At 52.9% G+C, this 26807-nt stretch overlaps 1 protein-coding gene across 1 annotated transcript; it reads left to right on the top strand.

The window, feature by feature from the left end:
- LOC143927156 (BTB/POZ domain-containing protein 19-like) lies at positions 1-26417 on the top strand. The gene is made up of 4 exons (XM_077451106.1): positions 1-284; positions 14644-14863; positions 24542-24595; positions 26391-26417. Exons 1-4 carry the CDS (start codon positions 193-195, stop codon positions 26415-26417), a joined length of 393 nt encoding a protein of 130 aa, XP_077307232.1. The 5' UTR covers positions 1-192.
- Positions 26418-26807: the final 390 nt, after the last annotated feature.

Raw genomic sequence — 26807 nt, 5'->3', positions numbered from 1 at the left:
CCAAGGGGGTAATAGACGGGACTGAGGGGACAATACACGGGGACTGAGGGGGCAATAGACAGGGGTAAGGCCTGGGACAATAGCTTGGGGTATCACACAGACGTTACAATGTATCGATCGGTGGGATTGTACTGTCTGTGTGTTCTATGAGATCTCACACATCCCATCCAATCTGATCTCTGAGTGGTTTCCATGGCTACAGCGCCGGCCCCGCCCTCCCTGCAGGGGACGAGCGCCAGCCTGCCCAGCGCCCTGCGGGGGCTCATTAACAACCCTCAGTTCAGGTAAGTTCTTCTCCATCCCCCCAACACCAAACCCTCCACCCGCCATACCGGAGAGTCTCCACCACACACCATACAAGGCGCCATTATACACCATATCACCACAAGTATTGGGACACCTGCCTGTACACACACTGTTATCAAAAGTATTGGGACGCCTGCCTTTACACACACATGACCTTTAATGACATCCCAGTCTTAGTCCGGAGGGTTCAGTATTGAGTTGGCCCTTTGCAGATATAACAGCTTCACCTCTTCTGGGAAAGCCGTCCACAAGGTTTAGGAGATGTGTCTATGGGAATGTTTGACCATTCTTCCAGAAGAGCATTTGTGAGGTCAGGTACTGATGTTGGACGAGAAGGCCTACCTCACAGTCTCCGCTCAAATTCATCCCAAAGGTGCTCTATCGGGTTGTGGTTAGGACTCTGTGCAGGCCAGTCAAGTTCCTCCACCCCTCTACCACAGCCATGTTGGGACAAGAAGAGGCCATCCCCAAACTGTTCCCACAAAGTTGGGAGCATGAAATTGTCCAAAGTGTGTTGGTATGCTGACGCCTTAAGGGGCCCAACCCAACCCCTGAAAAACAAGCCCCACCATAATCCCTCCTCCCCCCACACCATAATCCCCCTCCCCCATACCTTAATCCGCCCCATACCATAATCCCCCCTCAAACCCACACCATAATGCCCCCTCCCCCCAACACTATAAACCCCCCTCCTTCCCACACCATAATCCCCCCTCCAAACCATAATCCCCCCTCCAAACCATAATCCCCCCTCCAAACCATAATCCCCCCTCCACCAAATGATTTGGACCAGTGCACAAAGTGAGGTCCATAAGGACACGGAGGGGGGAATCGTGCTTTGTGCTCCAGGAGGAATGATGACGTCTCGGATGTTGTATTAGAAGCTCACACTCGGTACTTCCTGTAACTTTTGGAGCATGCGCAGTTTACCTTTTTGGCTTTGTGTTTCCCGTGAGTTGGGGAGCATGCGCAGTGCATTTCTTTCCAACCACGGCGAGTATATAAAGGCTAAAGCATGATGCTGTCTCATGGCCACTCCCCCTGATGACGTCCATGGTGACGAAGCGCGTCACGTCAGCTGGGACCTGGAAGTGGATATTGCACAGGAGGGGACATCCTTACAAAATATGGGTTTACCTTGTTATTATATTAATAAATTTGGACTCTTACATAATACTGCCCCACGGGGGGGGGGGGGGGTCTCTTTTCTCATGGATATCGGGAGCTTATAGGGAGAGTCTTCTGCCACATGGAATACCAATTAAGCATGTTTTACCATCCATCATAGGTGGTCTCACCATCTGCTGGGGGCTCTGTCATAGGTGGTCTCACCGTCTGCTGGGGGCTCTGTCATAGGTGGTCTCACCATCTGCTGGGGGCTCCGTCATAGGTGGTCTCACCATCTGCTGGGGGCTCTGTCATAGGTGGTCTCACCATCTGCTGGGGGCTCTGTCATAGGTGGTCTCACCATCTGCTGGGGGCTCCGTCATAGGTGGTCTCACCATCTGCTGGGGGCTCTGTCATAGGTGGTCTCACCATCTGCTGGGGGCTCCGTCATAGGTGGTCTCATCATCTGCTGGGGGCTCTGTCATAGGTGGTCTCACCATCTGCTGGGGGCTCCGTCATAGGTGGTCTCATCATCTGCTGGGGGCTCTGTCATAGGTGGTCTCACCATCCTGGGGGCTCTGTCATAGGTGGTCTCACCATCTGCTGGGGGCTCTGTCATAGGTGGTCTCACCGTCTGCTGGGGGCTCTGTCATAGGTGGTCTCACCGTCTGCTGGGGGCTCTGTCATAGGTGGTCTCACCGTCTGCTGGGGGCTCCGTCATAGGTGGTCTCACCATCTGCTGGGGGCTCCGTCATAGGTGGTCTCATCATCTGCTGGGGGCTCTGTCATAGGTGGTCTCACCATCCTGGGGGCTCTGTCATAGGTGGTCTCACCATCTGCTGGGGGCTCTGTCATAGGTGGTCTCACCATCTGCTGGGGGCTCTGTCATAGGTGGTCTCACCGTCTGCTGGGGGCTCTGTCATAGGTGGTCTCACCGTCTGCTGGGGGCTCTGTCATAGGTGGTCTCACCGTCTGCTGGGGGCTCTGTCATAGGTGGTCTCACCATCTGCTGGGGGCTCTGTCATAGGTGGTCTCATCATCTGCTGGGGCTTTTTTCTACTATTGGAGAATTCATCTCTATTACACTTCAAGCTTTTTATGCTACTCAGACTGATAGATAATAATTATAGAGAATCGGCTTCAGATGTTTCATTTTCTGACACATTTAATCTCTTCGCTTCCATATCGATTGTTATTCTGCTTCGTTTTACGACCTTCAGTGCAAACGGCAGAGACCTTCCCCTTTATATTCCCAGTGATGTCATCTCTCTCTAGTGATTGGATAGGCCGCATTCTCAGTGATGTCATCGCTCTCTAGTGATTGGATAGGCCGCATTCTCAGTGATGTCATCGCTCTCTAGTGATTGGATAGGCTGCATTCTCAGTGATGTCACCGCTCTCTAGTGATTGGATAGGCTGCATTCTCAGTGATGTCATCACTCTCTAGTGATTGGATAGGCTGCATTCTCAGTGATGTCACCGCTCTCTAGTGATTGGATAGGCTGCATTCTCAGTGATGTCACCGCTCTCTAGTGATTGGATAGGCCGCATTCTCAGTGATGTCATCGCTCTCTAGTGATTGGATAGGCTGCATTCTCAGTGATGTCACCGCTCTCTAGTGATTGGATAGGCTGCATTCTCAGTGATGTCATCACTCTCTAGTGATTGGATAGGCTGCATTCTCAGTGATGTCACCGCTCTCTAGTGATTGGATAGGCCGCATTCTCAGTGATGTCACCGCTCTCTAGTGATTGGATAGGCTGCATTCTCAGTGATGTCACCGCTCTCTAGTGATTGGATAGGCTGCATTCTCAGTGATGTCATCACTCTCTAGTGATTGGATAGGCTGCATTCTCAGTGATGTCACCGCTCTCTAGTGATTGGATAGGCCGCATTCTCAGTGATGTCACCGCTCTCTAGTGATTGGATAGGCCGCATTCTCAGTGATGTCATCGCTCTCTAGTGATTGCATAGGCTGCATTCTCAGTGATGTCACCGCTCTCTAGTGATTGGATAGGCTCCATTCTCAGTGATGTCACCGCTCTCTAGTGATTGGATAGGCTGCATTCTCAGTGATGTCACCGCTCTCTAGTGATTGGATAGGCTGCATTCTCAGTGATGTCACCGCTCTCTAGTGATTGGATAGGCTGCATTCTCAGTGATGTCACCACTCTCTAGTGATTGGATAGGCTGCATTCTCAGTGATGTCATCACTCTCTAGTGATTGGATAGGCGGCATTCTCAGTGACGTCACCGCTCTCTAGTGATTGGATAGGCTGCATTCTCAGTGATGTCATCACTCTCTAGTGATTGGATAGGCTGCATTCTCAGTGATGTCACCGCTCTCTAGTGATTGGATAGGCCGCATTCTCAGTGATGTCACCGCTCTCTAGTGATTGGATAGGCCGCATTCTCAGTGATGTCATCACTCTCTAGTGATTGGATAGGCTGCATTCTCAGTGATGTCACCGCTCTCTAGTGATTGGATAGGCTCCATTCTCAGTGATGTCACCGCTCTCTAGTGATTGGATAGGCTGCATTCTCAGTGATGTCACCGCTCTCTAGTGATTGGATAGGCTGCATTCTCAGTGATGTCACCGCTCTCTAGTGATTGGATAGGCTGCATTCTCAGTGATGTCACCGCTCTCTAGTGATTGGATAGGCTGCATTCTCAGTGATGTCATCGCTCTCTAGTGATTGGATAGGCGGCATTCTCAGTGACGTCACCGCTCTCTAGTGATTGGATAGGCTGCATTCTCAGTGATGTCACCGCTCTCTAGTGATTGGATAGGCTGCATTCTCAGTGATGTCATCGCTCTCTAGTGATTGGATAGGCTCCATTCTCAGTGATGTCACCGCTCTCTAGTGATTGGATAGGCTCCATTCTCAGTGATGTCACCGCTCTCTAGTGATTGGATAGGCTGCATTCTCAGTGATGTCACCGCTCTCTAGTGATTGGATAGGCTGCATTCTCAGTGATGTCATCGCTCTCTAGTGATTGGATAGGCTCCATTCTCAGTGATGTCACCGCTCTCTAGTGATTGGATAGGCTCCATTCTCAGTGATGTCACCGCTCTCTAGTGATTGGATAGGCTCCATTCTCAGTGATGTCACCGCTCTCTAGTGATTGGATAGGCTGCATTCTCAGTGATGTCACCGCTCTCTAGTGATTGGATAGGCTGCATTCTCAGTGATGTCACCGCTCTCTAGTGATTGGATAGGCCGCATTCTCAGTGATGTCACCACTCTCTAGTGATTGGATAGGCGGCATTCTCAGTGACGTCACCGCTCTCTAGTGATTGGATAGGCTGCATTCTCAGTGATGTCACCGCTCTCTAGTGATTGGATAGGCTGCATTCTCAGTGATGTCATCGCTCTCTAGTGATTGGATAGGCTGCATTCTCAGTGATGTCATCGCTCTCTAGTGATTGGATAGGCTGTATTCTCAGTGATGTCACCGCTCTCTAGTGATTGGATAGGCTCCATTCTCAGTGATGTCACCGCTCTCTAGTGATTGGATAGGCTGCATTCTCAGTGATGTCACCGCTCTCTAGTGATTGGATAGGCTGCATTCTCAGTGATGTCACCGCTCTCTAGTGATTGGATAGGCCGCATTCTCAGCGATGTCACCGCTCTCTAGTGATTGGATAGGCTGCATTCTCAGTGATGTCACCGCTCTCCAGTGATTGGATAGGCTGCATTCTCAGTGACGTCACCGCTCTCTAGTGATTGGATAGGCTGCATTCTCAGTGATGTCACCGCTCTCTAGTGATTGGATAGGCTGCATTCTCAGTGATGTCATCGCTCTCTAGTGATTGGATAGGCTGCATTCTCAGTGATGTCATCGCTCTCTAGTGATTGGATAGGCTGTATTCTCAGTGATGTCACCGCTCTCTAGTGATTGGATAGGCTCCATTCTCAGTGATGTCACCGCTCTCTAGTGATTGGATAGGCTGCATTCTCAGTGATGTCACCGCTCTCTAGTGATTGGATAGGCTGCATTCTCAGTGATGTCATCGCTCTCTAGTGATTGGATAGGCGGCATTCTCAGTGACGTCACCGCTCTCTAGTGATTGGATAGGCTGCATTCTCAGTGATGTCATCACTCTCTAGTGATTGGATAGGCTCCATTCTCAGTGATGTCACCGCTCTCTAGTGATTGGATAGGCTGCATTCTCAGTGATGTCACCGCTCTCTAGTGATTGGATAGGCTGCATTCTCAGTGATGTCATCACTCTCTAGTGATTGGATAGGCGGCATTCTCAGTGACGTCACCGCTCTCTAGTGATTGGATAGGCTGCATTCTCAGTGATGTCATCACTCTCTAGTGATTGGATAGGCTGCATTCTCAGTGATGTCACCGCTCTCTAGTGATTGGATAGGCCGCTCTCCATTATCAGGTTTTTTATGATAGAAATGTCTTTTAGTCGGTGATCTGAGGGATATAACAATCGGTGATGTCATATTTCTTGCTTTCTCTCAGCGCTGCATACATGGGGAGGAAGGTGTTAATGGCATTTTCCACCCCCTCCCCTCCCCCCATTTGCTTATTTTGTTTTTTTTGCTTTCACAACAACCTTTGTGGTTTCAGTTCTGCGAATTCTAAAATAGGTGTCAGGAAAGTCGGTTTTCTCGGTGGGTGGAAATATTTTCTGGGTGACACACTTTCAACTTGTGAGAACTCAGCAGATACAGACCTGAGGGGGTTAATCCACTCTGCAGGTACCCCTCCAGGGGGCAGGACAGGGGCTCACCTTCCTCCTGGGGGCAAATTCCTACTGAGGATCACCTTTAGGGGGTCACTTTCCTCCTGGGGTCTCTTGTGCTCCAGAGGCCGGTGATGGGGATCCTCGGCACCCCCAATGTTTTGGAACTACATTTCCCATGATGCCCGGCACTCTGCAGTGGAGTTGAGCATCATGGGAAATGTAGTTCCATAACATCTGGGGTGCCGAGGTTCTATCTCCCTCCATGACTGGCAGTGAAGGAGGTAGGTGGGAGGGAGGTAAGTGATGCAAAGCGTCCCACTGAAGAAGGGGAGACCTTATCAGGTACGTTCTATGGGGCCCTTACCATTTCTAAGTGCAGCCTTGTCTGTGCAGTTCTTGGATGTGTTCACAAATGTCTGACACAGATCAGCCCCTGCTGCAGTCCTTCACCTTGTGACTTGATACAAAGTTACGATGTACAGTCTGATCACCGGGGGAGGGGAGACTGAGGAAATGCTTCCTCCTGCCTGCAGCAGACTGATGACATCATCTCAGCCTAGGCACAGTCAGTGGGTGGAGTTAAAGGGCGGCTCTTTAGTGATAATGGGCGGGGCCTCTGGGAAATATTGGGGCGTGTCAGGAATGGACAGACTCGTCATTTTGCTGATAATAAAAGGAATAATAATAATAATTTTGGTTCTGAATGTTTCATTGTGACAGGAGAGGCTTTTCCTGCCTGACTCCTCCCCTCGCTGACCTTTTCCCGCCCACCTGTGTGCAAGCAGTGAAATTCTGCCAGGACTTGTGAAGCCGCAGGTTGGGGGAGGGGAGGGGGGGCGGTAATGCAAGATGTGGGCGGCGAGAGATAAACATCTGAAAGTGACTGTTTGTGCCGAGTGTGGCGATATACGTGACGCAAGACGAACTGTCCGTGGTCGGCCACAATACTCCAAAACAAGTCAGTGGTGAGCGAGGCGTGTGCACCGCGTGTGAACATACATGACAGCGGGCGATTTCATCCCATCCCTCCAGATACTCGCCATCCATCCCCCCATTCTAGAGTTATGATTTCTTTGTTTAGTAAATGAATATCTGGGAATTGGTGACCCCCCTCCCCCACCCCTCCCTCCGTACCATAAACCCCTCCCCCACCCCACACCCCTCCCTCCGTACCATAAACCCCTCCCCCACCCCCCCTCCGTACCATACACCCCTCCCCGTACCATAAACCCCTCCTCCACCCCTCCCTCCGTACCATAAACCCGCCCCACTCCTCCCCGTACCATAAACCCCTCCCCTCCCCCTATAAACCCCTCCCCGTACCATAAAACCCTCCCCCACCCCTCCCCCTCTACCATACACCCCTCCCCCACACTCCTCCCCGTACCATAAACCTCTCCCCCACCACGCACCCCTCCTTGTACCATACACCCCTCCCCCCATCCCCCGTACCATACACCCAACTCATAAACAACATTGTTTATAAACATTGATCAGACAGGAGACAGAGAGATACAAAGTATCATTGTTCCATTGATGTGCTGGGATCGGATTTCCATCCTCCGTGTCCTGTTTGCTGTAATAAAGTATAAAGTTTGTGTCTCAGCGGGTGAGAGAAGCACATGGGGGGGGAGGGGGAGTTATTTCTTGCATTGATTGGCTGACAGGTCTGTTGGTGACCCCGATCACCCCGATCACCCGCTAATGATTATTATTGGGAATTTTCTGTATATTTTGGTGTCTCCTAAGATACTGTGACTGATTAACCTGCTCACTGAGGTGACATCTACCCTCCCCCCGGACATCTACCCCCCCGGACATCTACCCTCCCCACTGGACATCTACCCTCCCCACTGGACATCTACCCTCCCCCCCGGACATCTGCCCCCCGGACATCTACCCTCCCCCGGACATCTACCCCCCCCGGAAATCTACCCTCCTCCCCAGACATCTACCCACCCCCCGGACATCTACCCACCCCTCGGACATCTACCCTCCCCCCAGACATCTACTATCTCCCCCCCAGACATCTACCAACCCCCTGGACATCTACCCACCCCCTGGACATCTACCCTCACCCCCTGGACATCTACCCCCCAGGACATCTACCCCCACCCTCTGGACATCTACCAACTCCCCCGGACATCTACCCCCCGGGACATCTACCCACTCCCCTGGACATCTACCCCCCTGGACGGTCTGGAAGGAGGTCACCCCTCAGATTCTCCATGACTCTCCTCTCTTCTTCTACACAATACTCTCCCCCTTTTTTTTCTAATAATGGGAGGGTTAAAGGGCAACTCCAGACAATTTTTTTGTAGCATTGTGAAGGGTACAAAATAGTTGTTCCCCTGTCAGGTTTCTGGGACTCTCCGAAGTCTTCCATTGGGGTGTCAGGCGGCACCTAACAGGGGTAATAATCCTTCACAAATATGCCACAAACAGGTGTTTTGTATGGCCGCCTGTGTCCCAGTGAAGAGGAATGACCCTCACTTCCTGTTTTAGTGACAACTCAAGACAAAGGTGAAGGAAATAAAACCCTTGTGATCTCCCCCCCCCCATCCTCCGCCGACACCCATAGCAATACTGACTACCTTTAACCCTTTAATGGTCCTGTGCTTTACTCCAGGATTTCCCAGAGATGAACAAAACTACAAAATATGCTCAACAAATAATATTATGCCAAATAACTCCTAAATAAGAACATTCCAAATCTCCAACATAATGTGTATAAATGATCAAAAGTGTCCAATCCGTGTCCTCCCATCACCCCATCCAAACATCCAACTGACCACCATTTAAGGGGTTACTTCTTCACTGACCACCATTGTAAGAGGTCACTTCTAAACTGACCACCATTGTAAGAGGTCACTTCTAAACTGACCACCATTGTAAGGGGTAATTTCTACACTGACCACCATTGTAAGAGGTCACTTCTTCACTGACCACCATTGTAAGGGGTAATTTCTACACTGACTACCATTGTAAGAGGTCACTTCTTCACTGACCACCATTGTAAAGGGTCACTTCTACACTGACCACCAATGTAAGGGGTAATTTCTACACTGACCACCAATGTAAGGGGTAATTTCTACACTGACCACCATTGTAAGAGGTCACTTCTACACTGACCACCATTGTAAGGGGTAATTTCTACACTGACCACCATTGTAAGAGGTCACTTCTTCACTGACCACCATTGTAAGGGGTAATTTCTACACTGACTACCATTGTAAGAGGTCACTTCTTCACTGACCACCATTGTAAAGGGTCACTTCTACACTGACCACCAATGTAAGGGGTAATTTCTACACTGACCACCATTGTAAGAGGTCACTTCTTCACTGACCACCATTGTAAGGGGTCACTTCTACACTGACCACCATTGTAAGGGGTCACTTCTTCACTGACCACCAATGTCACTGACTACCATTGTAAGGGGTCACTTCTTCACTGACCACCATTATAAGAGGTCACTTCTACACTGACCACTATTGTAAGGGGTAATTTATACACTGACCACCATTGTAAGAGGTCACTTCTTCACTGACCACCAATGTCACTGACCACCATTGTAAGAGGTCACTTCTTCACTGACCACCAATGTCACTGACCACCATTGTAAGGGGTCACTTCTACACTGACCACCATTGTAAGAGGTCACTTCTACACTGACCACCATTGTAAGAGGTCACTTCTACACTGACCACCATTGTAAGGGGTAATTTCTACACTGACCACCATTGTAAGAGGTCACTTCTTCACTGACCACCATTGTAAGGGGTAATTTCTACACTGACTACCATTGTAAGAGGTCACTTCTTCACTGACCACCATTGTAAGGGGTCACTTCTACACTGACCACCATTGTAAGGGGTCACTTCTTCACTGACCACCAATGTCACTGACTACCATTGTAAGGGGTCACTTCTTCACTGACCACCATTATAAGAGGTCACTTCTACACTGACCACTATTGTAAGGGGTAATTTCTACACTGACCACCATTGTAAGAGGTCACTTCTTCACTGACCACCAATGTCACTGACCACCATTGTAAGAGGTCACTTCTTCACTGACCACCAATGTCACTGACCACCATTGTAAGGGGTCACTTCTACACTGACCACCATTGTAAGGGGTCACTTCTTCACTGACCACCAATGTCACTGACCACCATTGTAAGAGGTCACTTCTACACTGACCACCATTGTAAGAGGTCACTTCTACACTGACCACCATTGTAAGGGGTAATTTCTACACTGACCACCATTGTAAGAGGTCACTTCTTCACTGACCACCATTGTAAGGGGTCACTTCTACACTGACCACCATTGTAAGGGGTCACTTCTTCACTGACCACCAATGTCACTGACTACCATTGTAAGAGGTCACTTCTTTACTGACCACCATTGTAAGAGGTCACTTCTACACTGACCACCAATATCACTGACTACCATTGTAAGAGGTCACTTCTACACTGACCACCATTGTAAGGGGTAATTTCTACACTGACCACCATTGTAAGAGGTCACTTCTACACTGACCACCATTGTAAGGGGTAATTTCTACACTGACCACCATTGTAAGAGGTCACTTCTTCACTGACCACCATTGTAAGGGGTAATTTCTACACTGACTACCATTGTAAGAGGTCACTTCTTCACTGACCACCATTGTAAAGGGTCACTTCTACACTGACCACCAATGTAAGGGGTAATTTCTACACTGACCACCATTGTAAGAGGTCACTTCTTCACTGACCACCATTGTAAGGGGTCACTTCTACACTGACCACCATTGTAAGGGGTCACTTCTTCACTGACCACCAATGTCACTGACTACCATTGTAAGGGGTCACTTCTTCACTGACCACCATTATAAGAGGTCACTTCTACACTGACCACTATTGTAAGGGGTAATTTCTACACTGACCACCATTGTAAGAGGTCACTTCTTCACTGACCACCAATGTCACTGACCACCATTGTAAGGGGTCACTTCTACACTGACCACCATTGTAAGAGGTCACTTCTACACTGACCACTATTGTAAGGGGTAATTTCTACACTGACCCCCATTGTAAGAGGTCACTTCGACACTGACCACCAATGTCACTGACCACCATTGTAAGAGGTCACTTCTACACTGACCACCATTGTAAGGGGTCACTTCTTCACTGACCACCATTGTAAGGGGTCACTTCTACACTGACCACCATTGTAAGGGGTCACTTCTTCACTGACCACCAATGTCACTGACTACCATTGTAAGGGGTCACTTCTTCACTGACCACCATTATAAGAGGTCACTTCTACACTGACCACTATTGTAAGGGGTAATTTCTACACTGACCACCATTGTAAGAGGTCACTTCTTCACTGACCACCAATGTCACTGACCACCATTGTAAGAGGTCACTTCTTCACTGACCACCAATGTCACTGACCACCATTGTAAGGGGTCACTTCTACACTGACCACCATTGTAAGAGGTCACTTCTACACTGACCACTATTGTAAGGGGTAATTTCTACACTGACCACCATTGTAAGAGGTCACTTCTACACTGACCACCAATGTCACTGACCACCATTGTAAGAGGTCACTTCTTCACTGACCACCAATGTCACTGACCACCATTGTAAGAGGTCACTTCTTCACTGACCACCAATGTCACTGACCACCATTGTAAGGGGTCACTTCTACACTGACCACCATTGTAAGAGGTCACTTCTACACTGACCACCATTGTAAGATGTCACTTCTTCACTGACCACCATTGTAAGGGGTCACTTCTACACTGACCACCATTGTAAGGGGTCACTTTGACAAAGGCCACCATACACCTGACACCAAGAAATAGTAATAAGATGGTGCAAAAATCAACCACCGTCCAAAAACCTCTATAATAAAAAACAGGGGGGGGGAGGGAGGGAAGGGGGGCAGAGGTGGGGGATGGGTCTGTGCGGTCCTGTAGTGCGGGGGATGGGTCTGTGTGGTCCTGTAGTGCGGGGATGGGTCTGTGCGGTCCTGTAGTGCGGGGGATGGGTCTGTGCGGTCCTGTAGTGTGGGGGATGGGTCTGTGCGGTCCTGTAGTGTGGGGGATGGGTCTGTGTGGTCCTGTAGTGTGGGGGGTGGGTCTGTGCGGTCCTGTAGTGTGGGGGATGGGTCTGTGCGGTCCTCTAGTGTGGGGATGTGTCTGTGCGGTCCTGTAGTGTGGGGGATGGGTCTGTGTGGTCCTGTAGTGTGGGGGATGGGTCTGTGTGGTCCTGTAGTGTGGGGGGTGGGTCTGTGCGGTCCTGTAGTGTGGGGGATGGGTCTGTGCGGTCCTCTAGTGTGGGGATGTGTCTGTGCGGTCCTGTAGTGTGGGGGATGGGTCTGTGCGGTCCTGTAGTGCGGGGGATGGGTCTGTGCGGTCCTGTAGTGTGGGGGATGGGTCTGTGCGGTCCTCTAGTGTGGGGATGTGTCTGTGCGGTCCTGTAGTGTGGGGGATGGGTCTGTGCGGTCCTGTAGTGTGGGGGATGGGTCTGTGCGGTCCTGTAGTGTGGGGGATGGGTCTGTGCGGTCCTGTAGAGTGGGGGATGGGTCTGTGCTGTCCTGTAGTGTGAGAGATGGGTCTGTGCGGTCCTGTAGTGTGGGGGATGGGTCTGTGCGGTCCTGTAGTGTGGGGGATGGGTCTGTGTGGTCCTGTAGTGTGGGGGGTGGGTCTGTGCGGTCCTGTAGTGTGGGGGATGGGTCTGTGTGGTCCTCTAGTGTGGGGATGTGTCTGTGCGGTCCTGTAGTGTGGGGGATGGGTCTGTGCAGTCCTGTAGTGCGGGGGATGGGTCTGTGCGGTCCTGTAGTGTGGGGGATGGGTCTGTGCGGTCCTGTAGTGTGGGGGATGGGTCTGTGTGGTCCTGTAGTGTGGGGGATGGGTCTGTGCGGTCCTGTAGTGTGGGGGATGGGTCTGTGTGGTCCTGTAGTGTGGGGGGTGGGTCTGTGTGGTCCTGTAGTGTGAGAGATGGGTCTGTGCGGTCCTGTAGTGTGGGGATGGGTCTGTGCGGTCCTGTAGTGTGGGGGATCTGTCTGTGCGGTCCTGTAGTGTGGGGGATGGGTCTGTGCTGTCCTGTAGTGTGAGAGATGGGTCTGTGCGGTCCTGTAGTGTGGGGATGGGTCTGTGCGGTCCTGTAGTGTGGGGGATCTGTCTGTGCGGTCCTGTAGTGTGGGGGGTGGGTCTGTGTGGTCCTGTAGTGTGGGGGATGGGTCTGTGCGGTCCTGTAGTGTGGGGGATGGGTCTGTGCGGTCCTGTAGTGCGGGGGATGGGTCTGTGTGGTCCTGTAGTGTGGGGGATGGGTCTGTGCTGTCCTGTAGTGTGGGGGATGGGTCTGTGCGGTCCTCTAGTGTGGGGATGTGTCTGTGGGGTCCTGTAGTGCGGGGGATGGGTCTGTGCGGTCCTCTAGTGTGGGGATGTGTCTGTGGGGTCCTGTAGTGTGGGGGATGGGTCTGTGCGGTCCTGTAGTGTGGGGGATGGGTCTGTGCGGTCCTGTAGTGTGGGGGATGGGTCTGTGCGGTCCTGTAGTGCGGGGGATGGGTCTGTGCTGTACTGTAGTGTGGGGGATGGGTCTGTGCGGTCCTGTAGTGTGAGAGATGGGTCTGTGCGGTCCTGTAGTGTGGGGATGGGTCTGTGCGGTCCTGTAGAGTGGGGGATGGGTCTGTGCTGTCCTGTAGTGTGAGAGATGGGTCTGTGCGGTCCTGTAGTGTGGGGGATGGGTCTGTGCGGTCCTGTAGTGTGAGATGGGTCTGTGCGGTCCTGTAGTGTGGGGATGGGTCTGTGCGGTCCTGTAGTGTGGGGGATCTGTCTGTGCGGTCCTGTAGTGTGGGGGGTGGGTCTGTGCGGTCCTGTAGTGTGAGAGATGGGTCTGTGCGGTCCTGTAGTGTGGGGATGGGTCTGTGCGGTCCTGTAGTGTGAGAGATGGGTCTGTGCGGTCCTGTAGTGTGGGGATGGGTCTGTGCGGTCCTGTAGTGTGGGGGATCTGTCTGTGCAGTCCTGTAGTGTGGGGGATGGGTCTGTGCTGTCCTGTAGTGTGAGAGATAGGTCTGTGCGGTCCTGTAGTGTGGGGATGGGTCTGTGCGGTCCTGTAGTGTGGGGATGGGTCTGTGCGGTCCTGTAGTGTGGGGGGTGGGTCTGTGTGGTCCTGTAGTGTGGGGGATGGGTCTGTGCGGTCCTGTAGTGTGGGGGATGGGTCTGTGCGGTCCTGTAGTGCGGGGGATGGGTCTGTGTGGTCCTGTAGTGTGGGGGATGGGTCTGTGCTGTCCTGTAGTGTGGGGGATGGGTCTGTGTGGTCCTGTAGTGCGGGGGATGGGTCTGTGCGGTCCTGTAGTGCCGGGGATGTGTCTGTGGGGTCCTGTAGTGCGGGGGATGGGTCTGTGCGGTCCTGTAGTGCGGGGGATGGGTCTGTGCGGTCCTGTAGTGTGGGGGATGTGTCTGTGCGGTCCTTTAGTGCGGGGGAGATGACCTTGGGGTATTTTTTGTATTTCAGTGACGTCTCCTTTGTGGTGGGGGAGGAGCGGCAGGTGATCCGCGCTCATCGCTGTATCCTGGCGTGCCGATGTCCCGTCTTCCAGAGGATGTTCAGCCCCCAGCTGCAGACCGCGCTGTCCCCGCAGGTCCCCTTCGTTCTGGCTGACACCACGCCTGCCGTTTTCCTGGCTGTCATAGAATTCATCTACACCAACAACGTGACCCTCACCCGACGCATTGTGAGTACCAAACATTCCACATGTGAGAGGAGGAGGAGCTAGAAATGATGGGCGGAGACCCATGTGAAAGGTTTATTAAATAAAATGCATCCAACGCGTTTCGGCGTGAAGGCCTTCGGGACTTTGACTTGTAATTGATTAGCGATGAGGAGTCGTCATGTCTGCGGTCGGCTAACATACACGAGGATGAGACTTTTCTCCTGAAACGCGTCAGCTGTGTTTTATTCAATAAACATTTCATATCTATATCATATAACATCCGATATGAAGTGTGATCTGCCCCCCCATTTCTTCACCCCCTCTCCATCCCCCCACCCCCCTCATCTGTCCCCCATCTCCACCCCCCCTCCTCCCCCCACATACGGCTCCTTTATTTTCCTATTTACCTTTTAAGTTACTAAATTATCCGGCCCCGCCTCCTCTTGCATGTCATTGGCCCAGTGCTCCTGGGATATCAGCATCATATACCCCACGAGGGGGGAGGGGGGTGGGCATCGCGGGACGTCATTGGACTGAGCTCTGCCGGGAAAGGATCTCCGCTGCATCCGCCGGGTGGGAAATCCATCTTTCCCTTTTCATGACTTAGTTGGTGATGTCATCACCGGGTCTCTGTGATTCGTTATGGAATGCAGGTAGATCACGGCTGGTGGGAGGGACCGGCAGGGGGCTGTACATCCCAGCCCCCAACCTCAGTGCTCCTCTCAGTCATGATGCAAGCAGTGGGAGGAGTTATGCAAATGTAAAAACACTTTGATGGGTTTTCCTAGGAAGGCTTAATTTGCATACAGACCACCCACATAAGACACTGAGCCTTCATGATTGGAAGAACTGAAATCCAATGAATGAAAGGGGCGGGCCAAAGACAGTCAAGTTGGGGAGGAAAGAGCTAGATGGTGTTGGACGTCCTTCAGCCAGGAAATGGGGCGGGGCTCTATCTGAATTGCAGCTTCTAATGCACATGGTGAGAATCTCAGTGTGCGGTGATATCAGAGGAAGACGTTTCAGTCCAGGGGAGGAGCCACTACACCTGTGCAAGACTGAAGGGGAGGAGCCGCTACACCTGTGCAAGACTGAAGGGGAGGAGCCGCTACACCTGTGCAAGACTGAAGGGGGAGGAGCCACAACACCTGTGCAAGACTGAAGGGGGAGGAGCCACAACACCTGTGCAAGACTGAAGGGGAGGAGCCGCTACACCTGTGCAAGACTGAAGGGGATGAGCCACAACACCTGTGCAAGACTGAAGGGGAGGAGCCACTACACCTGTGCAAGACTGAAGGGGAGGAGCCGCTACACCTGTGCAAGACTGAAGGGGAGGAGCCGCTACACCTGTGCAAGACTGAAGGGGGAGGAGCCACAACACCTGTGCAAGACTGAAGGGGGAGGAGCCACAACACCTGTGCAAGACTGAAGGGGAGGAGCCGCTACACCTGTGCAAGACTGAAGGGGGAGGAGCCACAGCACCTGTGCAAGACTGAAGGGGGAGGAGCCACAACACCTGTGCAAGACTGAAGGGGGAGGAGCCGCAACACCTGTGCAAGACTGAAGGGGGAGGAGCCGCAACACCTGTGCAAGACTGAAGGGGAGGAGCCGCCACACCTGTGCAAGACTGAAGAGGAGGAGCCGCCACACCTCTGCAAGACTGAAGGGGAGGAGCCGACATGGTCCCCCCATGTCTCTGATTGGTGTTCCTGGATGGTCCCCCCATGTCTCTGATTGGTGTTCCTGGATGGTCCCCTCATGTCTCTGATTGGTGTCCCTGTTCCCGGATGGTCCCCCCCATGTCTCTGATTGGTGTTCCTGGATGGTCCCCCCATGTCTCTGATTGGTGTTCCTGGATGGTCCCCCCATGTCTCTGATTGGTGTTCCTGTTCCCGGATGGTCCCCCCCATGTCTCTGATTGGTGTTCCTGGATGGTCCCCCATGTCTCTCATTGGTGTTCCTGTTCCCGGATGGTCCCCCCATGTCTCTGATTGGTGTCCCTGTTCCCAGGTGGTCCCCCCATGTCTCTGATTGGTGTTCCTGGATGGTCCCCCCATGTCTCTGATTGGTGTTCCTGGATGGTCCCCCCATGTCTCTCATTGGTGTTCCTGTTCCCGGATGGTCCCCCCATGTCTCTGATTGGTGTCCCTGTTCCCGGATGGTCCCCCATGTCTCTGATTGGTGTTCCTGTTCCCGGATGGTCCCCCCATGTCTCTGATTGGTGTCCCTGTTCCCGGATGGTCCCCCCCATGTCTCTGATTGGTGTCCCTGTTCCCAGGTGGTCCCCCCATGTCTCTGATTGGTGTTCCTGGATGGTCCCCCCATGTCTCTCATTGGTGTTCCTGTTCCCGGATGGTCCCCCCATGTCTCTGATTGGTGTCCCTGTTCCCGGATGGTCCCCCATGTCTCTGATTGGTGTTCCCGGATGGTCCCCCCATGTCTCTGATTGGTGTTCCTGTTCCTGGATGGTCCCCCCATGTCTCTGATTGGTGTTCCTGGATGGTCCCCTCATGTCTCTCATTGGTGTTCCTGTTCCCGGATGGTCCCCCCATGTCTCTCATTGGTGTTCCTGTTCCCGGATGGTCCCCCATGTCTCTGATTGGTGTTCCTGTTCCCGGATGGTCCCCCCCATGTCTCTGATTGGTGTCCCTGTTCCCGGATGGTCCCCCATGTCTCTGATTGGTGTTCCTGTTCCCGGATGGTCCCCCCCATGTCTCTGATTGGTGTTCCCGGATGGTCCCCCCCATGTCTCTGATTGGTGTTCCTGGATGGTCCCCCCATGTCTCTCATTGGTGTTCCTGTTCCCAGGTGGTCCCCCCATGTCTCTGATTGGTGTTCCTGTTCCCGGATGGTCCCCCCATGTCTCTGATTGGTGTTCCTGGATGGTCCCCCCATGTCTCTCATTGGTGTTCCTGTTCCCGGATGGTCCCCCCATGTCTCTGATTGGTGTTCCCGGATGGTCCCCCCATGTCTCTGATTGGTGTTCCTGTTCCCGGATGGTCCCCCCCATGTCTCTGATTGGTGTTCCTGGATGGTCCCGCCATGTCTCTCATTGGTGTTCCTGTTCCTGGATGGTCCCCCCATGTCTCTGATTGGTGTTCCTGGATGGTCCCCCCATGTCTCTCATTGGTGTTCCTGTTCCCGGATGGTCCCCCCATGTCTCTGATTGGTGTTCCCGGATGGTCCCCCCATGTCTCTGATTGGTGTTCCTGTTCCCGGATGGTCCCCCCCATGTCTCTGATTGGTGTTCCTGGATGGTCCCGCCATGTCTCTCATTGGTGTTCCTGTTCCTGGATGGTCCCGCCATGTCTCTCATTGGTGTTCCTGTTCCCGGATGGTCCCCCCATGTCTCTGATTGGTGTTCCTGGATGGTCCTCCCATGTCTCTGATTGGTGTTCCTGTTCCTGGATGGTCCCGCCATGTCTCTCATTGGTGTTCCTGTTCCCGGATGGTCCCCCCATGTCTCTGATTGGTGTTCCCGGATGGTCCCCCCCATGTCTCTGATTGGTGTTTCTGTTCCCGGATGGTCCCCCCATGTCTCTCATTGGTGTTCCTGTTCCCGGATGGTCCCCCCATGTCTCTGATTGATGTTCCTGTTCCCGGATGGTCCCCCCATGTCTCTGATTGGTGTTCCTGGATGGTCCTCCCATGTCTCTGATTGGTGTTCCTGTTCCCGGATGGTCCCCCCATGTCTCTCATTGGTGTTCCTGTTCCCGGATGGTCCCCCCATGTCTCTGATTGGTGTCCCTGTTCCCGGATGGTCCCCCCATGTCTCTGATTGGTGTTCCTGTTCCCGGATGGTCCCCCCCATGTCTCTGATTGGTGTTCCTGGATGGTCCCCCATGTCTCTCATTGGTGTTCCTGTTCCCGGATGGTCCCCCCATGTCTCTGATTGGTGTCCCTGTTCCCGGATGGTCCCCCATGTCTCTGATTGGTGTTCCTGTTCCCGGATGGTCCCCCATGTCTCTGATTGGTGTTCCTGGATGGTCCCCCCATGTCTCTCATTGGTGTTCCTGGATGGTCCCCCCATGTCTCTGATTGGTGTTCCTGTTTCCGGATGGTCCCCCCCATGTCTCTGATTGGTGTTCCTGTTCCCGGATGGTCCCCCCATGTCTCTGATTGGTGTTCCTGGATGGTCCCCTCATGTCTCTCATTGGTGTTCCTGTTCCCGGATGGTCCCCCCATGTCTCTCATTGGTTTTCCTGTTCCCGGATGGTCCCCCATGTCTCTGATTGGTGTTCCTGTTCCCGGATGGTCCCCCCCATGTCTCTGATTGGTGTCCCTGTTCCCGGATGGTCCCCCATGTCTCTGATTGGTGTTCCTGTTCCCGGATGGTCCCCCCCATGTCTCTGATTGGTGTTCCTGGATGGTCCCCCCATGTCTCTCATTGGTGTTCCTGTTCCCGGATGGTCCCCCCCATGTCTCTGATTGGTGTTCCTGGATGGTCCCCCCATGTCTCTCATTGGTGTTCCTGTTCCCAGGTGGTCCCCCCATGTCTCTGATTGGTGTTCCTGTTCCCGGATGGTCCCCCCATGTCTCTGATTGGTGTTCCTGGATGGTCCCCCCATGTCTCTCATTGGTGTTCCTGTTCCCGGATGGTCCCCCCATGTCTCTGATTGGTGTTCCCGGATGGTCCCCCCCATGTCTCTGATTGGTGTTCCTGTTCCCGGATGGTCCCCCCCATGTCTCTGATTGGTGTTCCTGGATGGTCCCCCCATGTCTCTGATTGGTGTTCCCGGATGGTCCCCCCCATGTCTCTCATTGGTGTTCCTGTTCCCGGATGGTCCCCCCATGTCTCTGATTGGTGTTCCCGGATGGTCCCCCCCATGTCTCTGATTGGTGTTTCTGTTCCCGGATGGTCCCCCCATGTCTCTCATTGGTGTTCCTGTTCCCGGATGGTCCCCCCCATGTCTCTGATTGGTGTCCCTGTTCCCGGATGGTCCCCCATGTCTCTGATTGGTGTTCCCGGATGGTCCCCCCATGTCTCTGATTGATGTTCCTGTTCCCGGATGGTCCCCCCATGTCTCTGATTGGTGTCCCTGTTCCCAGGTGGTCCCCCCATGTCTCTGATTGGTGTCCCTGTTCCCAGGTGGCCCCCCCATGTCTCTGATTGGTGTTCCTGGATGGTCCCCCCATGTCTCTGATTGGTGTTCCTGTTCCCGGATGGTCCCCCCATGTCTCTGATTGGTGTTCCTGGATGGTCCCCCCATGTCTCTCATTGGTGTTCCTGTTCCCGGATGGTCCCCCCCATGTCTCTGATTGGTGTTCCTGTTCCCGGATGGTCCCCCCATGTCTCTGATTGGTGTTCCCGGATGGTCCCCCCATGTCTCTGATTGGTGTTCCTGGATGGTCCCCCCATGTCTCTGATTGGTGTTCCTGGATGGTCCCCCATGTCTCTGATTGGTGTTCCCGGATGGTCCCCCCATGTCTCTGATTGGTGTTCCTGGATGGTCCCCCCATGTCTCTGGTGTTCCTGGATGGTCCCCCCATGTCTCTGATTGGTGTTCCTGTTCCCGGATGGTCCCCCCATGTCTCTGATTGGTGTTCCTGGATGGTCCCCTCATGTCTCTGATTGGTGTTCCTGTTCCCGGATGGTCCCCCCATGTCTCTGATTGGTGTCCCTGTTCCCGGATGGCCCCCCATGTCTCTGATTGGTGTTCCTGGATGGTCCCCCCATGTCTCTGATTGGTGTTCCTGTTCCCGGATGGTCCCCCCATGTCTCTGATTGGTGTTCCTGGATGGTCCCCCCATGTCTCTGATTGGTGTTCCCGGATGGTCCCCCCCATGTCTCTGATTGGTGTTTCTGTTCCCAGATGGTCCCCCCCATGTCTCTCATTGGTGTTCCTGTTCCCGGATGGTCCCCCCCATGTCTCTGATTGGTGTCCCTGTTCCCGGATGGTCCCCCATGTCTCTGATTGGTGTTCCTGGATGGTCCCCCCATGTCTCTCATTGGTGTTCCTGTTCCCGGATGGTCCCCCCATGTCTCTGATTGGTGTTCCCGGATGGTCCCCCCCATGTCTCTGATTGGTGTTCCTGTTCCCGGATGGTCCCCCCATGTCTCTGATTGGTGTTCCTGGATGGTCCCCCCATGTCTCTCATTGGTGTTCCTGGATGGTCCCCCCATGTCTCTGATTGGTGTTCCTGTTTCCGGATGGTCCCCCCCATGTCTCTGATTGGTGTTCCTGTTCCCGGATGGTCCCCCCATGTCTCTGATTGGTGTTCCTGGATGGTCCCCCCATGTCTCTCATTGGTGTTCCTGTTCCCGGATGGTCCCCCCCATGTCTCTGATTGGTGTCCCTGTTCCCGGATGGTCCCCCATGTCTCTGATTGGTGTTCCTGGATGGTCCCCCCATGTCTCTCATTGGTGTTCCTGTTCCCGGATGGTCCCCCCATGTCTCTGATTGGTGTTCCCGGATGGTCCCCCCCATGTCTCTGATTGGTGTTCCTGTTCCCGGATGGTCCCCCCATGTCTCTGATTGGTGTTCCTGGATGGTCCCCCCATGTCTCTCATTGGTGTTCCTGGATGGTCCCCCCATGTCTCTCATTGGTGTTCCTGTTCCCGGATGGTCCCCCCATGTCTCTGATTGGTGTTCCTGGATGGTCCCCCCATGTCTCTGATTGGTGTTCCTGGATGGTCCCCTCATGTCTCTGATTGGTGTCCCTGTTCCCAGGTGGTCCCCCCATGTCTCTGATTGGTGTTCCTGTTCCTGGATGGTCCCCCCATGTCTCTGATTGGTGTTCCTGTTCCCGGATGGTCCCCCCATGTCTCTGATTGGTGTTCCTGTTCTGGGATGGTCCCCCCATGTCTCTGATTGGTGTCCCTGTTCCCGGATGGTCCCCCATGTCTCTGATTGGTGTTCCTGGATGGTCCCCCCATGTCTCTCATTGGTGTTCCTGTTCCCGGATGGTCCCCCCATGTCTCTGATTGGTGTTCCCGGATGGTCCCCCCCATGTCTCTGATTGGTGTTCCTGTTCCCGGATGGTCCCCCCATGTCTCTGATTGGTGTTCCTGGATGGTCCCCCCATGTCTCTGATTGGTGTTCCTGGATGGTCCCCCCATGTCTCTGATTGGTGTTCCTGTTTCCGGATGGTCCCCCCCATGTCTCTGATTGGTGTTCCTGGATGGTCCCCCCATGTCTCTGATTGGTGTTCCTGGATGGTCCCCCCATGTCTCTCATTGGTGTTCCTGGATGGTCCCCCATGTCTCTGATTGGTGTTCCTGTTCCTGGATGGTCCCCCCATGTCTCTGATTGGTGTTCCTGTTCCCGGATGGTCCCCCCATGTCTCTGATTGGTGTTCCTGTTCTGGGATGGTCCCCCCATGTCTCTGATTGGTGTCCCTGTTCCCGGATGGTCCCCCATGTCTCTGATTGGTGTTCCTGGATGGTCCCCCCATGTCTCTCATTGGTGTTCCTGTTCCCGGATGGTCCCCCCATGTCTCTGATTGGTGTTCCCGGATGGTCCCCCCCATGTCTCTGATTGGTGTTCCTGTTCCCGGATGGTCCCCCCATGTCTCTGATTGGTGTTCCTGGATGGTCCCCCCATGTCTCTGATTGGTGTTCCTGGATGGTCCCCCCATGTCTCTGATTGGTGTTCCTGTTTCCGGATGGTCCCCCCCATGTCTCTGATTGGTGTTCCTGGATGGTCCCCCCATGTCTCTGATTGGTGTTCCTGGATGGTCCCCCATGTCTCTGATTGGTGTTCCTGGATGGTCCCCCCATGTCTCTCATTGGTGTTCCTGTTCCCGGATGGTCCCCCCCATGTCTCTGATTGGTGTTCCTGTTCCCGGATGGTCCCCCCATGTCTCTGATTGGTGTTCCTGGATGGTCCCCCCATGTCTCTGATTGGTGTTCCTGGATGGTCCCCCCATGTCTCTGATTGGTGTTCCTGTTTCCGGATGGTCCCCCCCATGTCTCTGATTGGTGTTCCTGGATGGTCCCCCCATGTCTCTGATTGGTGTTCCTGGATGGTCCCCCCATGTCTCTGATTGGTGTCCCTGTTCCCAGGTGGTCCCCCCATGTCTCTGATTGGTGTTCCTGTTCCCGGATGGTCCCCCCCATGTCTCTGATTGGTGTCCCTGTTCCCGGATGGTCCCCCATGTCTCTGATTGGTGTTCCTGTTCCCGGATGGTCCCCCCATGTCTCTGATTGGTGTCCCTGTTCCCGGATGGTCCCCCCATGTCTCTGATTGGTGTTCCTGGATGGTCCCCCCATGTCTCTGATTGGTGTTCCTGTTCCCGGATGGTCCCCCCATGTCTCTGATTGGTGTTCCTGTTCCCGGATGGTCCCCCATGTCTCTGATTGGTGTTCCTGGATGGTCCCCCATGTCTCTGATTGGTCTTCCTGTTCCCGGATGGTCCTCCCATGTCTCTGATTGGCTGTTTGGTGTCGGTACATTGTGGAGGAAGGGGGTCGCGCCTTTGTATAGATTACGCCGCTGGAAATAGACTTTACACAATCGCTCTCTCTCTGTTTATGGGTGATGACATTGTGACATCGAATAACGAAGAAGGATGAAGATGAGGAAATGGCGACTCACAAATCGCACTATTGCCAATTATTGGGGACCATCCCTCCGATCGATCGATCGTCTGTTGCTGCAATCCGATTCCTGGAAGGGATTCTGTGTACAATGTGACATCACAGAATTCATTCGCTATTTACAACCCTGAATTATAGAGAAATACCTGAGAAGAGATCTGACAATGTAACAAAGTCTCTTCTCTGATCTGCATTTTGTATCTTTTTTGCAGAATTTGTTTCCTCGAAGCAGAGGAGGGGGAGGGGGAGGGGGAGGGGCTCCTGACTTTGTGACTTGTAGACACATAAAGATCCCTAAAATGTGAATTATTTAAAGGAGAAGAATGGACCAAAAACCATGCATGATGCGTACTTACCTCCCGAGGCTGCAGATGCCGACTCTAGGCGAGAGAATTGAGTGATCACATGACCACCGATCGCTCAGGCCGCTCCCAGCGCAGAGCAGTGATTGGCAGTCACCACTCTTCACTTTGGAGTGCCAGTGTTCTGGCATATTCAGTCCGGCCATCATATAGTGTCCGGCCCGTAGTGCGCATGCGCAGTACGGGGCAGAAGAAGCTTCGTAAAATTTCTGAACCTAAACGGCGCCTGCGCGGTGAGTGGAGGTGGTGCCCCACCATCCAAGCGGACATAGGGTTGTGAATATTAGAGGGCCCCTCGCTTCGCTCGCCACGCTTTGGGCTCGGCCTCACCGCGCTCGGCTCTTTTTTATTCCTGCTCTATGTCCACTTGGATGGTGGGGGGTGAACCTGGACTCAGTGCGCAGGCGCCGTTCATCCTCGGCTATTTTCGGAATCTGTGTTGCTGTGTACTGCGCATGCGCACTACACAGAGGACACTATCTGATGGGGGACCTTATATGATAAAACACCGGGCTGGAAAGGGGGCAGGGCACTGAGAGGCGGAGCCAGCTACTGATCATGGCATCTGGGTAGATCCTGACATTATTGTCGGGATCCTTCCATAGCCTGGTACGGCTCTGTCAGCTGACAGTGGACTTACTTGCTGTCGGCTGATTCTGGGTCACAAAAGAGCACAAGTAAGTGAACCCCTGTGACCCCCAAGAGAAGTATGGCCATTATTGGGGATGGTATATAATGGTATATACTGTATATCTTGTATATTTGTGTAAATGGCATCGATGCTTTCCTCCCCCGCAGGCTCTGGAAGTTCTGACGTCGGCGGTGGAGTACGGTCTGGATGAGCTGCGAAAGGTAAAGCAGATCTGCCCCTCCCCCCAAAAGTTCTTTACGTTGTGAGCTGTACTCTGTACTGATGGGAAGTAGCTGAAAGCTGAAATCAGACTGGCAGTGGGAGTGTCTTGTCAGTCATTAGAGGAGAGAGCTGGCAGGAGGCGGGGCAGTGGCACAGAATGGGGGGAGGGGTACAGGAAGGGCTGGCTGTGAAGAAGGAAAGAAACGGACAAGCAGAAGGTTACACAATCCGTCTGTGAGGGGGACATGGTGGGTGTGGGAGTCCAAGATGAGCCTCCCAGGTACACAGTGCCCCTCCCCCCATGAACTGTCCTGGGAGCATGTCCAGAGTCCTGAGCGAAATGTATGAGCATTGTGTGTCAGTAAATACCCCCCATGTATGAGCATTGTGTGTCAGTAAATACCCCCCATGTATGAGCATTGTGTGTCAGTAAATACCCCCCCATGTATGAGCATTGTGTGTCAGTAAATACCCCCCCATGTATGAGCATTGTGTGTCAGTAAATACCCCCCAACGGTGTATGAGCATTATGTGTCAGTAAATACCCCCCCAACGATGTATGAGCATTGTGTGTCAGTAAATAACCCCCCCACAGATGTATGAGCATTGTGTGTCAGTAAATACCCCCCAAGATGTATGAGCATTGTGTGTCAGTAAATAACCCCCCCACAGATGTATGAGCATTGTGTGTCAGGAAATACCCCCCCCAAGATGTATGAGCATTGTGTGTCAGTAAATAACCCCCAAGATGTATGAGCATTGTGTGTCAGTAAATAACCCCCCCACAGATGTATGAGCATTGTGTGTCAGGAAATACCCCCCCAAGATGTATGAGCATTGTGTGTCAGTAAATAACCCCCAAGATGTATGAGCATTGTGTGTCAGTAAATAACCCCCAAGATGTATGAGCATTGTGTGTCAGTAAATAACCACCCCATGTATGAGCATTGTGTGTCAGTAAATACCCCCCAACGATGTATGAGCATTATGTGTCAGTAAATACCCCCCCAAGATGTATCAGCATTGTGTGTCAGGAAATACCCCCCCAAGATGTATGAGCATTGCGTGTCAGTAAATAACCCCCAAGATGTATGAGCATTGTGTGTCAGTAAATAACCACCCCATGTATGAGCATTGTGTGTCAGTAAATACCCCCCAACGATGTATGAGCATTATGTGTCAGTAAATACCCCCCCAACGATGTATGAGCATTGTGTGTCAGTAAATACCCCCCCAACGATGTATGAGCATTATGTGTCAGTAAATACCCCCCCAACGATGTATGAGCATTGTGTGTCAGTAAATAACCACCCCATGTATGAGCATTGTGTGTCAGTAAATACCCCCCAACGATGTATGAGCATTATGTGTCAGTAAATACCCCCCCACAGATGTATGAGCATTGTGTGTCAGTAAATACCCCCCCAAGATGTATGAGCATTGTGTGTCAGTAAATAACCCCTCAAGATGTATGAGCATTGTGTGTCAGTAAAAAAAAAACATATGCGCGAGCATATGAATGAGCCCCAATCTGCATGCTTACCCTCTAAGGACAAATCCCCAAAGCACAGAACCCCCCCCCCCCCCCCGCCCAAACAGAAATCACATTTCCTAACACAAATCCACACTACCCCTCAGATTTCCCCTTCAAATACAAATCCCCTCCCCCTCTACTATATCCCCTCTTCTAGCACAATCCCCCCTCAGCACAAATCCCCCCAACCTCACATGATACCCCAGTGCCCCTCCTGCCCACCCCTTGCCCCGGTTCTGAACTCTGTGCTCTTCCTGTAGATTGCAGGTTCTCAGCTCCTGCGGTGATGTGTTTTCCCTGCTCTGCTCCTGCATGAGCATTGGGTCTCCACTTATAGGAACATCACATATTATATCATCCTATGGGGGGAGGGGAGGGTCTGCACCGGTCAGTGCCAGGCTGGCTTGTACAGCTGTGTTGGGGATCACATAGAAGGCATGTGGTCTAACAAAGGGAATTCCTAGCATGGCGGCGGAGGGGGGGGGGGCAGATTCCTCGCTGTCATTGCTCATTATAGATCCACCCCAGAGGGGGCAGGTTATCATCAAACACCTTCTCACAGCAGAGTGCGCCTCTCATATACTATAAGAGAACAGGGAGACTCCGCAAAGGGGGGAGCCCAGATTTTGGGGCCCTCCTGATAATTAAAAGAGGTTTAATCTCCAGCTGCAGGAAGA

This window comes from Lithobates pipiens, unplaced genomic scaffold, assembly GCF_037356315.1.
Source record: "Lithobates pipiens isolate NorthernLeopardFrog02 unplaced genomic scaffold, aLitPip1_a1.2 Scaffold_23, whole genome shotgun sequence".
NCBI classification, from domain to species: domain Eukaryota; kingdom Metazoa; phylum Chordata; class Amphibia; order Anura; family Ranidae; genus Lithobates; species Lithobates pipiens.
Note: the sequence above shows the minus strand (reverse complement) of the source record. Positions and strands in the feature narration are given on the sequence as shown.

Coding starts and splice junctions, on each gene's coding strand:
- LOC143927156 (XM_077451106.1), top strand. CDS start 193: ATGGCTACAGCGCCGGCCCCGCCCTCCCTGCAGGGGACGAGCGCCAGC. Junction 14,864..24,541: donor TGACCCTCACCCGACGCATT/GTGAGTACCAAA, acceptor CCTCCCCCGCAG/GCTCTGGAAGTTCTGACGTC. Junction 24,596..26,390: donor GTCTGGATGAGCTGCGAAAG/GTAAAGCAGATC, acceptor CTCTTCCTGTAG/ATTGCAGGTTCTCAGCTCCT.